Source organism: Haematobia irritans, chromosome 3 (assembly GCF_050003625.1).
Source record: "Haematobia irritans isolate KBUSLIRL chromosome 3, ASM5000362v1, whole genome shotgun sequence".
NCBI lineage: Eukaryota > Metazoa > Arthropoda > Insecta > Diptera > Muscidae > Haematobia > Haematobia irritans.
Window position 1 is genome coordinate 180078348 of NC_134399.1, and position 14132 is coordinate 180092479.

The window sequence follows — 14132 nt, forward strand, 5'->3', positions numbered from 1 at the left end:
ATTTAATTTTGATTTTATTTTCAAAATTTTCTTGTTTATAGTATGTTTTAAACCATATATATTTTCAATCTCAATAACCTTATCAATAAGTTGAAGGATTTAATGGACAAAAGGAGAAACAACAAATTATTGAAATCTTAAATTGTTTGCTTATGTACTTTAACTGGGCACAAATTTATAGATATCTTATAAATAACCAGTATTGCCACAAACAAAACTACACACAAACCATGACAAAACTAAACTAGAACAAGAAATATTAACATGAATACAATCGAAAAAATAGCTTGTTCAGTTCCTAAAATGAATGATTTTATTATTGATTCATACACTAAAAAAAAAAAAAGACATCTTAAATACAGAATAACATATTCATATGAGTCAATACTGGGCAAAGAGGGATAATATTTTGAAATTGGAATTGTTGCGAATCAGAGCAAGAACAAGTATCTACGTCCACCCGAATCTAAATACCTACACTAAAAAAATAGGATATCCGTTACCACAGATTTTATCTACACTAATGGTTTTGTTATTGAGAATTGAAGTAAGAATACTTTTAAGACTCAATTCTCGTTTAAATTTAAGTTTTGCTTTCTTGATTCTACACTCAAAAAAAGTTTACTTGTATCCAAAGATTTTGACCTTCCCTAAAGGATTTTGGTATTGATTCCGAGCCAAAGATGCGGCTTCTTTAAAAGAAAGAAATTTTTTAGCGATCTATCTGGCTTCAAATCTAGGATTAATAAAATTAAAATTAGGATACAGATCTCATTTATCGAATTTTCATTCTCTTTCCTCATTATATTAATAAAGGTATTCGCGTACAAACAAATTTCAGTTTGAAAATCAAAATTATAACGGATACAAAAAAAGTAAAAAATATTTTCTTAGTTAAAAAAAAAAACTTTACACCAAAGATGCCAGATCCTCAAAATGAGTCTTAGCTTATATTTACAGCGTTTTTATCTTTAATCTAAAGATTCAATATTTCAGTTAATTTAAGGACGATTTCTTTAAATCAAACATGTGTTTCTTTATTTTAAGGAAAATGTGCCTTAGTTCAATGACATGCGAAAAAAAAACTTTACACCAAAGATGACAGATCCTCAAAATGAGTCTTAGCTTATATTTATAGCGTTTTTATCTTTAATCTAAAGATTCAATATTTCAGTTAATTTAAGGACGATTTCTTTAAATCAAACATGTGTTTCTTTATTTTAAGGAAAATGTGCCTTAGTTCAATGACATGCGACTTTAACGGAGGGACGCAATTTTCCAAAATTTGCGTCCTAATTTTAATGAAAAAAAAATTTTGAAGCAAAGATTATAAACTTTATTTTAATTAAAATTTCATTATTTTAAAGAAACTTGTCCTTAATATTTTGTAAATTGCGCATTCTAAAATGTAGGTTGCACAATCTTTAATATCACGTAAATAATTGCTTCAGTGTAGATACAGAAATAGAAAATTGTACTAAGGATACATTTAAGTTGCAGTTCTCATAGAAATTTGGTTTTTGCGTACTCAACACTAGAAAACAAATTTGAATTTATTCGTTTTCTCTGATTTTGCTTTCATGTGGTATCAAAGTTTTTTTAGGACAATAAATACCCAGCAAATAAAATGGAATTTGTTCCACAAACATTTCTTTTAAAGCGCATCCCAGAATCCCCCATCGATTTTTTTCAACTTTCTATGCTGTACTTTTAGACAAGTCCACAAGCATTTCTTCTAAAGCGCATCGTGAGATCCCTAAACGATTTTTACCCACTTCCGATGCAGTCCTTTTGGACAAGTCCACAAACATTTCTTCTAAAACGCATCTTGGGATCCCCCAAAGATTTTTTTCTATTTCCGATGCAGTCCTATTGGACAAGTATTAGAAAGTACGCAATTAGGCTATTTTAAGTATAAATTTAAGTTTTAGACAATTAAGTTTCAAAAAGAAATAGGAAATTAATAAAAAAAGGAAAAAATAAAAATAAACAAGTGAGTAAAGTAGAAAGTCGGGCGGGGCCGACTATATCATACCCTAAACCACCCCTACTGAATTAGTAAACATAAGCATTTTTGGGGTATCATTGGTATAGGTTTTGGAGAACATAAGACACCCATAAACATGTACCCCCATGTTTATGGGTATCTTGTCACAATCTGAGCAGAAATGTCTAATATTAGGAGCTATAGTTTATTTTGCACCAAAAGAGTTAATATGCCACTAATATTGAGTCCATTATTAAAAAAGAGAAAATCGGTCAATTAGTTGTGGGTAATAAATCCAAATTTCTGCAAATAGGGCAATAGATTTATGTAAGAGCTACATGTAAGTCAAAATACGATCAGCTAGTGCATCAAATGCACTAGCTGATCGGACCAAATTTTTCAAAGTCGGGCGATACATATATATGGGAGCTATATCTAAATTTGAACCGATTTCGATGAAATTTTGCACATACAGTTAGTGCTATAGAAGATTTCATTTAGTCAACCTTGGTTACGATCGGTTGATAAATAAGGGTTTTACGGCCAAATTTGGCAAGATCAGACGATACATATATATGGGACGATACATATATCTAAATCTGAACCGATTTCGATGAAATTACATTTAGCCAACTTTGAGTACGATCGTTTGATAAAAAAGGGTTTTACGGCCAAATTTTACCAAATCGGGCGATACATTTATATGGGAGCTATATCTAAATCTGAACCGATTTCGATGAAATTGCGCACATACAGTTAGAGGTATAGAAGATTATATTTAGCCAACTTTGAGTACTATCGGTTGATAAATAAGGGTTTTACGGCCAAATTTGGCAAAATCGGGCGATACATATATATTGGAGCTATATCTATATCTAAATCTGAATCGACTTCGATTATTTTTGGCACATATTGTCAGTACCATAAAAGATTAGAGTAAGCCAAGTTTGAGTAAGATCGCTTAATAAATAAGGTTTTTATGGCCAAATTTTGGGAAATCGGGCAATACATATGTATGGGAGCTAGATCTAAATCTGAACCGATTTCGATGAAATTCGGTGATGATGACGATCGGTGTGTAAAAAAGCGCAACGTGACTCCATTTGTCGAAATCGGGCGATACATATATATGGGAGCTATATCTTAATTTGATCCGATTTCTTCCAAATTCAATAGCGTTCGTCCTTGTGCCCAAAAAACACCCTGTACCAAATTTCATCCAAATCGGTTAATAATTGCGACCGGAATCCTGTGAACAACAAATACATGGACAGACGGACGGATACCAAGCGCTAGATCGACTCAGGAGGTGATTCTGAGCCGATCGGTATATATTTTATGGGGTCTAAAATCAATATTTCTGGTAGGAAAATTTTTTGGCCGATCAAACATATTATACCCTGACCACTATGTGGTTTAGGGTATAATAAATTTCATCCCCGCTAGGATTTGAACATGTGCCGTTTGACTTTTTCACTTCCATGGAAGTTCCTTTGAGAAACTTTTGCAAATTACGAGAATTTTTAATTTTTTGTAGATTTTTAAATGAAAAAATATATTTATGCAAAAATATACGAGAAAACAAAACAAAATATTTAATAAAGAAATTGACGTTGGTGAGTTTTGAACCACTGTTCTTTAGTTTTTCATTCATTTATAATTATAAGCATCTCAGGAAGTAGTTAGAATGTCATGCCGTGGTGTCATATTAGGTTCATGAAACACACATTTGAATAGACGTTTTGATGCATCGTGTGCAATGGCGTTTATGTCTGAATGTGCTAAGGCTTTCCCTTATGGTGTCAACAGACGTAAGTTCAACCCCCGGTGGAAGCGAAAAAGTTTTTCAATTTGTAAAAATTAGATAATAAGAAAAAAAGTGTAACAAAAAATACTGATAAAAATAAAAAGTGAAGTTGGAAAAAAATTGTTATTTTAGTTTTTCAAATTTCTTCATCCAAATGAAATTCCAAAGCACAAAAAAAAATACTGATAAAAATAAAAAGTGAAATTGGAAAAAAATGTTTGTTTTTTATTAGTTTTTTAATTTCTTCATCCAAATGAACTTCCAAGACACAACTTCTGAAGCAATGCAAAGGATCCAAAAATGAAGTACTTCCGTCCTATGACAAGCCCATCTAAAATTCATTGGAGATGATCCGAGTTTACACTACGTCCGGATCACAAATTGGGGATCCAAACTACTTTTTTGGAAGCTCTTTTTTTGCCAATCCCGATATATAAAAAAACAACCTTTGTATGCGACCTCCTGCGGCCCATCATATGGAATTCATCTCTGGTTACCATTTGCTACGAAATTACAAGAAAAAATACAGTATTGTCATCATAAACAATTTTGTACTTGAAACAACTCCAAAAATTCTTAGAAAATGTATTTTGGTTAATCAAAATTCCATAAAAAAAAATAATAATAAATAAATTTTTAATATATATGTATTTGCAAAATGTATGAAATATCCTTAATGTTATGATTTATTGTATTAAAATTTTCGAAATACTTATAGTTTTTCGAATTTTATGAAACATTCTAAATATTAGAATTTCATTAAATTTTATTTTTCAATTTTTTTACATTTCGAATTCTTTGAAATATTGAGTAATTGGGGCATAGTTTTCTCCCTTGTCCATTTTTTCGCCTTTGAACTTATCGATTTTCCACTTATGAATTATATAATATTTATATACACGTAATAACTCCATACTGTTGTTTTTTTTTGTCATTTCTACACCGGCACCTATAAATTTATTTTCCTATATGTAACTGTCACTATTCTATTTCTACAAATTTGCTACTACTATCTTTCATTTATGTTAACGTCTACTCTCTTTCTATTTACACTTGGGTCCCGTAATACTAGAGAGATACAAATTCATTTCCCGTATCCTGGCAATTTTTCGTTATACTCTTCACTTGCGTTCCATTCGCTAGGTTTGTGGCATTCGATGATGTTTGCTGGCAGTCTTGTGTTTTTATGGAATTTTGCTGATTCCCCGAATTCATCTTGGAGGCGGGTGTCTTCGTGCGAGGGCTACCCTCATTGAAGAGTGTTTCACTTTCCAAACGTTCCTCATCGGGTAGGGAGAGAGTGGAATTGCCACTTGCCGTGATACGCCGACCCATGTTGTCATATTTCAGACAGCCAAGTCCTGCAGCAGGTTGCTTACAAAGCGGCCTTAAAGGCGTGGCATCAATGGGCGGGCTGGAACAGGCACTTCCAGGCGCTTGTAGAGCTGCAGACATACAGCCCGTACAAGGCTTGGAGGTAGCATTATTCGACTGTTGCGTTTGACCATGATGACATTTAACCGATGGTGGTGGTGGCGGTGGTGGTAGTCCTACTAACTCTGTCTGATGTTGCTGATAACCCTGACTGTAGGTGGTATCCAAGTTATGATAGGACACTATCTCATCATGGGTATAGAGATTTGTTTGGGGCAGTTGCTGTTGCAGGGAAGAGTCTTTTTTCAGTATACCTCTTCGTTGGTTATTACGGGGCAGGGTGGCAAACGAGGTGACATTCACCGAAGAGGTACTGGAGCCCCCTGTCCCAATTGATGGCGGTGGTGGTGATAGGGCTTCATTTGTATTGCTGCCATTATTCGCATTTGAATTGGCCACTGCCACTGTTGTGGCATTGGAATTGTCTTGTATTCTCTTTGGTATATTCAGTAGATCGGGATACATGCTGATGTCGGCTCCATCCAGCATATCCTGGGTCACAGAGACACTTATGAATATGTTGCCATAGGCAGGATTGGGCACAATGTTCGAACAGAATTCTGGAGGAGGTGGAAATACACCAACATTAAGTGGAAATTCCTCTGGTATTGGATGATGCCCGGCGGCTGACACTGCCGAGGCCATTGAAGTGGGTATACCCACAACACTGCACGAGCCATCGGCTACAGCCATTAGTTGTTGCTGCCTGTTGGAGACCATTAGTGATGAAGCTGCACTGGTCGGTGGCATATGGCCATGATGTTGTTGCAATTGTTGCTGATGTGTCATCTGGTGATGACCACCCATTATAATCGAATGATGATTATGGACATTCGACCGATGATTGTCCACCGAGTGGATTTCGATTGGTTCAAATCCTATCACCGATTCAGCTTTACTCATAGCAGTCGCTGTACTGTGGTTATTGTCCAAGCAGCTATCCACACGATCATTGGTGGTGGTTGTTATACTCAAATCGAGCAACTTTTTCTCCTGGTCATTGAAGCTGACACTGGGCTTGACTCCTGTCTTACTGGGATGTCTTCGTTGGCGTGTAGTTCTTTTGCATAGACACACGACAAATGATATCAAAATCAAAAGGAAGACTGTGCCAAATGTTCCCATGATAAGGCCAAAATACCAGAATGTTTCAGGAGTCTTGACAAGGACATGCTGGACAATTTCCGTCAAATAAATGCTGATGTTTTGTGAAGACACCCCCACAACATTGGTGCCTGTACAGACATAGGTACCAGCATCCAAGCTAGTCATATTAAAGACCGTCAAATTATTCCATAGCTTATCGGAGGCTATATTCTCCGACTCGAACATAACATTGTCTGTGTCCAAAATTTTTCCATTCAACTCCCAGGAAATTTCAGGCAATGGATCTCCATAGGCCAAGCAACTGAAAGTCGTATTACTGCCTATCTCTATATTTTGGACATCTTCACTATTGAATATTTCCACTTTGGGACCACAACCGAATTGTTCCTCTTCCACCTGATCCCATGTATGATCCTTATGCTGGGGTGGTCCTTTGCACAGCAAACTGACACTATTCAACCGACTGTTAACATACCACGAACGAAATTTCCTCAATTTACAATTACACTGCCAAGGATTTTCATCCATCACTAGAGTCTTTAAATTCGGCATATGTTGGAAGACATATTCACTGAGACTCTCCAAGAGATTATTTTTCAAATATAGAAATTCCAGCATATTAAGATTTGCCAATGCCATCGGATCTATATAGCTTATCAGGCAATCATGTAAATCCAATGTCCTCAAATGGGGCAATATTGGAAATTGATAGGCTACCAATTTCTTTAATGGGTTACCATTCAGATACAATATCCTCAGGCGATCGTTACCCATGAATGTATCCTTGTCCAACATTTCAATCTTATTGTCGGACAAATCAATCTCGACCAGAATCTTGAGATTTTTAAATGTCTCCTTGTGCACATATTGTACCTCGGACTTTTTCAAATAGATTCGCTGCAAATTCAAAAGATTCAAATTGGTGAATTCCTCACGATTCAGATATGGTATGTGATTATCGTTGAGCACCAGCACTTGCAGTTCTGTACTCAGTGTTGTCGGTATGGTGGTCAACTGCAGCGAACTGCATATGGCTGATTTTTTGCCATTGGTCCATTTGCAGGTACAATTTGAGGCACACGACTGTGACCAATCATCTGCCAAGGTTGTGGGCAGATGAAACGTAACAAGCATCAATGTGATTTTGAGCGTAAAAGCAACTGAAAGATAGGAAAAAATGGAAATTTAAAACATCTTTATTTTTATTCGTATAAAGAAGAAAATTTTGAAGAAAAAACTGTGGGAAAAAATAAAAATAATAATCCTAATTTTTCAGGTAATTCACATAAAAATTTTAATTGCTAATTAAGCACAATATGATGGTGATGGGTGTATAAAACCTTTGCATTCCATTTGATATATAACATATATTCCTTATCAGTGAAAAATTATATATATGGACCAATTTTGGCATACTTGTTAGCGGCCATATGCTAGCACAATGTACCAAATTTCATCATGTACCAAACTTCAACCGGTTCGGGTGAATTTTGCTCTTTCAATGAGCTCCGGAGGTCAAATCTGGGGATCGGTTTATATGGGGGCTACATATAATTATAAACTGATATGGACCAATTCCTGCATGGTTGTTAGAGACCATACACTAACACCACGTGCCAAATTTCAATCGAATCGGATGAATTTTCCTCAGCCATGAGGCTCCGGAGTTCAAATCTGGGGATCGGTCTATATGGGGGCTATATATAATTATGGACCTATGTAGAACAATTTTTACATGGTTGTTGGAGACCATATATTAACACCACGTACCAAATTTCAACCGAATCGAATGAATTTTGCTCATCTATGAGGCTCCCGAGCTCAAATCTGGGGATCGGTTTATATGGGGGATATATATAATTATGGACCGATGTGGACAAATTTTTGCGCAGTTATTAGAGACCATATACTGACACCATGTATAAAATTTCAGCCGGATCGGATGAAATTTGCTTCTCTTAGAGGCTCCGCAAGCCAAATCTGGGGATCGGTTTATATGGGGGCTACATATAATTATAAACTGATATGGACCAATTCCTGCATGGTTGTTAGAGACCATATACTAACACCACGTACCAAATTTCAACCGAATCGAATGAATTTTAATCATCTATGAGGCTCCCGAGCTCAAATCGGGGGATCGGTTTATATGGGGGCTATATATAATTATGGACCGATGTGGACAAATTTTTGCGCAGTTATTAGAGACCATATACTGACACCATGTATAAAATTTCAGCCGGATCGGATGAAATTTGCTTCTCTTAGAGGCTCCGCAAGCCAAATCTGGGGATCGGTTTATATGGGGGCTATATATAATTATGAACCGATATAGACCAATTTTTCCATGGTTGTTACAAACCGTATACTAACACCATGTACCAAATTTCAATCGGATTGGATGAGTTTTCCTCCTCCAAGAGGCTCCGCAAGCCAAATTTGTGCGTCGGTTTATATGGGGGCTATACGTAAAAGTGGTCTGATACCATCCGACCTACGTCAATAACAACTACTTGTGCAAAGTTTCAAGTCGATAGCTTGTTTCGTTCGGAAGTTAGAGTGATTTCAACAGACGGATGGACGGACATGCTTAGATCGACTCAGAATTTCACCAGAATATATATATATATACATTATGGGGTCTTAGAGTTATATTTCGATTTGTTACAAACGGAATGACAAAGTTAATATACCCCACATCCTATGGTGGAGGATATAAAAATGCTAAATCCAGTGTAGAAAACTTTGCAATTTTTTGATGTCAGTCGTTTCAGACAAGCGTTAGAATGCATTAATAATCATATAAAATTTTAAAAATTATCTACTAATCAAAATATCACAGAATTTGGTACTTCACATCCAAAACACTGAATTCAAATCATACCTTTAGAAGTGATGCAACGGAAGAAGTGATGCAAGGGATTTTAAAATGGTGGACATCCGTCCTATGACAAGCCCATGTTAAATTCATCGCTTCTTCGCCAAGTATGCACCATTTTGAGCTAGGCTAAGAAGTTTCCGAACTGCCCTCGTATATGGGAACATAAACCTTTATATATGACACCCAATAAATTTGAAGAGTTTGAGGGGGTATCGAAAATGACCCGCCCCACTTTAGCCTTCCCTTACTTGTGTTTCATGTAGACTGATCTAAGAACTAAATCCAATTATTTTTGTTATGTAGCAATATATGGGTTCACATCCAATGGATATGACTAATCTTGTTTCATTTCTTCAATCTAACATTCAGGTTCAATTAAAAATTTTTCACAATTTTCACATGTCTCTAAAAATGAAATGGTTTACCGCTGTCCATTTGAAACTTTAACGTAAAAATGTCATTCAAACGCTAAATCCAAATCTTTCGCTTTGCACCAAAGTTTATTGACCAAAATTCTGGAATTTCCCGCTACAAAAAAAAAAACATACTAAAAAATGCCTATTAAATCTCTACGCCAAAAAAAGTAAAAAAAAACAAAAACCAAACTAACACAAGAAGAAAAACAACAAAATAGTCAATTCTTTGAAAAAAAATGCTTCCAACTTACCTGACAAGCAAATTGCAACACAATTTACTTTCATACTGATAACATTCGTATGAATCCTGAGACCGGTAAAGCGAAACTATAGAGTCTAAAGCATTTACAAAACGAAAACAAAAAAACTGTTTTTCGGCGGTGTGCGTTTATATGCGGCGGTAGATGCTGCTGCTCCTATGACCGATGCGGAAAATGCGATGTGAGATGTTGATGATGATAACACTGGTCCGTTTGGACAATGAATGGCTAGCAGGTAGTTTTTAGCTGTTCTCCTTTTGCACTATTCGGGTGGAGGTATTTGGGAATGGGGATATGGTTCTTATGTCTGTTTGCACGGAAGTGTTGTTGGTTACCAATACCCCGCCGTATCAAGGCTTCTGCAATGCAAGTGCTTTAGTAGCCAAGGATCAACATTCCAGCTAAAGCTCCCGGTTGTATTTTTGGTATGAAATATGGGCAGCTATGTTTTCAATACCAGTTATCAAGATGTTGCAACAAAAAATGTGCTGAGAAAAAATATGGAAGGCTTTTCGTTTTTTGTAAATAAGCCACGTTTTTACTCAATATATATTTTTTTGGAGGAGGAGAGAGGGACTCAAAATCTTTTATCCTTGAAATGCTTTTATGTCAACCTTATATCCAGGTGCTAGTGGTGGTGGTGTTGGTCGTGCTGTTCGAAGGTTGGTTGACTGGTTGTCTGTTTCTGGTAAATAAATCGTTTTTCATACAGCCCAAACTGCTAACGATTTTTTATGGTCCTACCAATGAAATATCCAAAAGAAGGTGGGTCACCAGATTGGATATTTAAGCCCATCGAGTAAAACCATGCCAACCAAAAAATAAAATGATGGCTTGTCACGGATATACAATATATTTTCCCAGGTCGAACAAGTGCTAATAGCAATATAGCATCATGGGGCTGAATGGCAGAGATGGCTAATAGAGCTTGCCTCCAAAACTGTCCAAAGATTGGCACGTTTCTCTTTCTCCAACAAAAATTTTAAAAAATTATGTCAACCTTTAGGAAACTGTTTCGGTTCCCTTAAAAAAAATGCACTCGATAGTTTTCTATTGTTTTTCTCCGCCAGAGCTTATTGTCACAGGAGGGGGCATTTATTAAAACTCCCCTCTAACTGGTTTTGCCAGATGTGCTAGTCTTTCGTTTGTGTGTGTGTGTTTATTTTAAGGATTTGATTTTTTTGTTGCTTCCCTGTTATCCTTATGTTGTCCTGTGCAATTTGTTGGTCTTATAAAGTCCTGTGACAATGCAATGAATGCCAGCTATCACAGCTTTAGACAACCAATACGAAATTGTTATGGCGTTGCCAATATTGTTTTCAGCTTTGCTCCTGTTCTCCAAACAAGGCCAGAGGGTCCTTCTCGCTGATATCGTGGTTGTTGGTGGCACTACCACCTCCCTGTTTACTGATGACAATGTGCTGAAACATTACTATCAGAGGGAGAGGGGTAACTTTGCTATGGCAATCGGATTTAAATGTTGCTAATATTTCTTGAAACAACAACCGGATGTTGCAAATTCAATACACATCAATATGGCTGTTGTCGTGGATATATTTGTATGTGTGTGTGTGGCTATATGATAAGGACCTCTGTGGGTATATTGGTGTATATATGAGTTCTTGTTTTCTAGTTGCTTTTATTTTTCACTCGAGTTTGTTGCTTGTTATCCTGAATGCTTGTGTTGTTGTTGCTATTATTATTGCTGTGTTATCGGAATTGGTCATATGAATTTTTATGCTTCACGCTATGACACCTTATGCACATGTTGCACAAAACTACATGAGATATTTATTTGGATTTCCGTTCAGGCTGTTGCTATCCCTGATGGCCCTACTAATAGAGCAAACGAATAAGGACATATCGTTTGGCTAATGCCCGGACTCTTTGCACTCTTTATTGATTGTTAACAAATGGAAGATTTTTATATGTCTTTCTCAGCATTTCGCCTTGGCTGTAAAGGTCTCTCATCCTCTCATTTCATCTCTCCATTAGATCGAATGTGAATTGCAGCAACATCGATAATAATCTAAGGACCTTTTTTGAAAAAGAAATTTATTCTTGGTGATTGTGTGTTCTAACTGGTCCTGATGTTCCTTATGCTACACATTTCTAATGTTCTTTTTCTCTTTGATTATTTTTTTCTTTTTTAGTTTTTCCTTGGCCTTTGCAATTTTATTGTTTTCTTCAAGATATGAGTCTCATATGTCTATGAAGTCTTTGTTGAGAAGTTTTTCCTTGTTGTCCTATTGGTATTGCAGTATATATCATATATCCATTGTTAGTAGTCATTCATCGTTGTTGCAAATATCTAGAAAAAATAACAAAACGAAAGAGAAAGAAAATATAGATGTAATTCATTATAAATGCATTGATTTTTTTTTGTAAAAGCTTTATTTATATTTTTCTTTAATATATAAAATCCAATTGAATGGATTCAATTGTAATGCAAGTCATATATACCATATAATAGTATATAATTTTTTGTATTGTAATCGGGAAAAATGAAAACCAATATTTATATGTACTAGGTAGCACAGTAATTCCAGTTTAATTAACGTGGCGAAAAAAAACTTAAGGTCTTGTAACGTGTGTGAACCAATTGTTCACGTTCACTCTACCCAGTCAAAAAAATTGAAATTTCTACTTAAGTTATTACTTTTAATGTACATGAAAAAAAATCGTCGGAAGATAGACATCATTTTCACTTCACAAGAAGTTCTCCGATATTTTCTCATAGAATTTAAAAATTTCTGAATTTTGCTTGGCATAAAACACAATGAGGACTAACAAAATAATGGTACAAAATATTTGAACACTGTTTGTATAAAATATACGAAATCATTGTTCGAAAAGTCTTAAGGTTGAGTTACATATCATGCATTAATCCGTGCGTTGATGGTAGGGTTGATATGTTTCAGTTTTAGGCACTCTAACGAAACTGTGCACCCCTAAGGTGAAACATAATATGTTTGAACAATACAAACAATATTTCGTTCGGACCAATACTAAAACAAGTCATACAGCCGTAAGTTCGGCCAGGCCGAATCTTATGTACCCTCCATCATGGATTGCGTAGAAACTTCTACGAAAGACTGTCATCCACAATCGAATTAATTGGGTTGTGGTATCTTAAAACTTCATAACATCGTTTTCTAAATTGTGAGTTAGTCCATACGTGGTATATATTAGACAAAAAATGTATGTATAGGTAAGTCTACAAATAATTACGAATCGATATGGACTTTTGCACGGTACGTAGAGAGCCAGAATTGAAATATGGGGGTCGCTTATATGTGGGCTATATACAATTATGAACTTGATATGGACCAATTTTTGTGTGATTGGAAATCGATTTATCTGAGGGATATATATATAACTATAGACCGATATGGACCTAGTTACGCATGGCTGTTAACGACCATATACTAGCACAATGTACCAAACTTCAACTCACTCGGATGAAATTTGCTCCTCCATGAGGCTCCAAAACCAAATCTCGGGATCGGTTTATATGGGGCTATATATAATTATGGACTGATATGGACCACTTTTGGCATGGGTGTTAAATATTATATACGATCACCACGTACCAAATTTCAAGCAGATCGGATGAATTTTGCTTTTCCAAAAGGCACCGGAGGTCAAATTGGGGGATCGATTTATATGGGAACTATATATAATTATGGGCTGATAAGAACCAATTCCTGCATGATTGTTGAATACCATATACTAACATCACGTACCAAATTTCAACCGAATGGGAAGAATTTTGCTCTTCCAAGGGGCTCTGGAGGTCAAATTTGGGGATCGGTTTATATGGGGCCTATATATAATTATGGACCGATACCGACCAATTTTTGCATGGGAGTTTGAGGCCATATATTAACACCACGTACCAAATTTCAACTGAATCAGATGAATTTTGTTCTTCCAAGAGGCTCCGGAGGTCAAATCTGGTGATCAGGGCTATATATAATTATGGACCGATGTGGACCAATTTTTGCATGGTTGTTAGAGACCATATACTAACACCATGTACCAAATTTCAGCCTGACCGGATGAAATTTGTTTCTCTTAGAGGCCTCGCAAGACAAATCGGGTGATCGGTTTATATGGGGGCTATATATAATTATGGACCGATGTGGACCAATTTTTGCAAAGTTGTTAGAGACCATATACTAACACCATGTACCAAATTTCAGCCGGATCGGATGAAATTTGCTTCTCGTAGAGGCCT

The 14132-nt window shown here is 35.9% G+C and overlaps 1 protein-coding gene across 1 annotated transcript; it reads right to left on the minus strand.

The window, feature by feature from the left end:
- Positions 1-4785: 4785 nt before the first annotated feature.
- Positions 4786-9917, minus strand: kek6 (kekkon 6). Its single transcript, XM_075301925.1, has 2 exons — positions 9884-9917; positions 4786-7495 (listed from the first exon to the last, which is right to left on the minus strand). The coding sequence occupies exons 1-2, from the start codon at positions 9915-9917 to the stop codon at positions 4863-4865; spliced, it is 2667 nt and encodes an 888-aa protein (XP_075158040.1). The 3' UTR covers positions 4786-4862.
- Positions 9918-14132: the final 4215 nt, after the last annotated feature.

Excerpts from the sequence above, each read along its gene's own strand:
- kek6 (XM_075301925.1), bottom strand. The coding sequence starts at position 9,917 with ATGAAAGTAAATTGTGTTGCAATTTGCTTGTCAG. Across the intron at positions 7,496-9,883 it reads TGTTGCAATTTGCTTGTCAG|TTGCTTTTACGCTCAAAATC; the intron begins GTAAGTTGGAAG and ends CCTATCTTTCAG.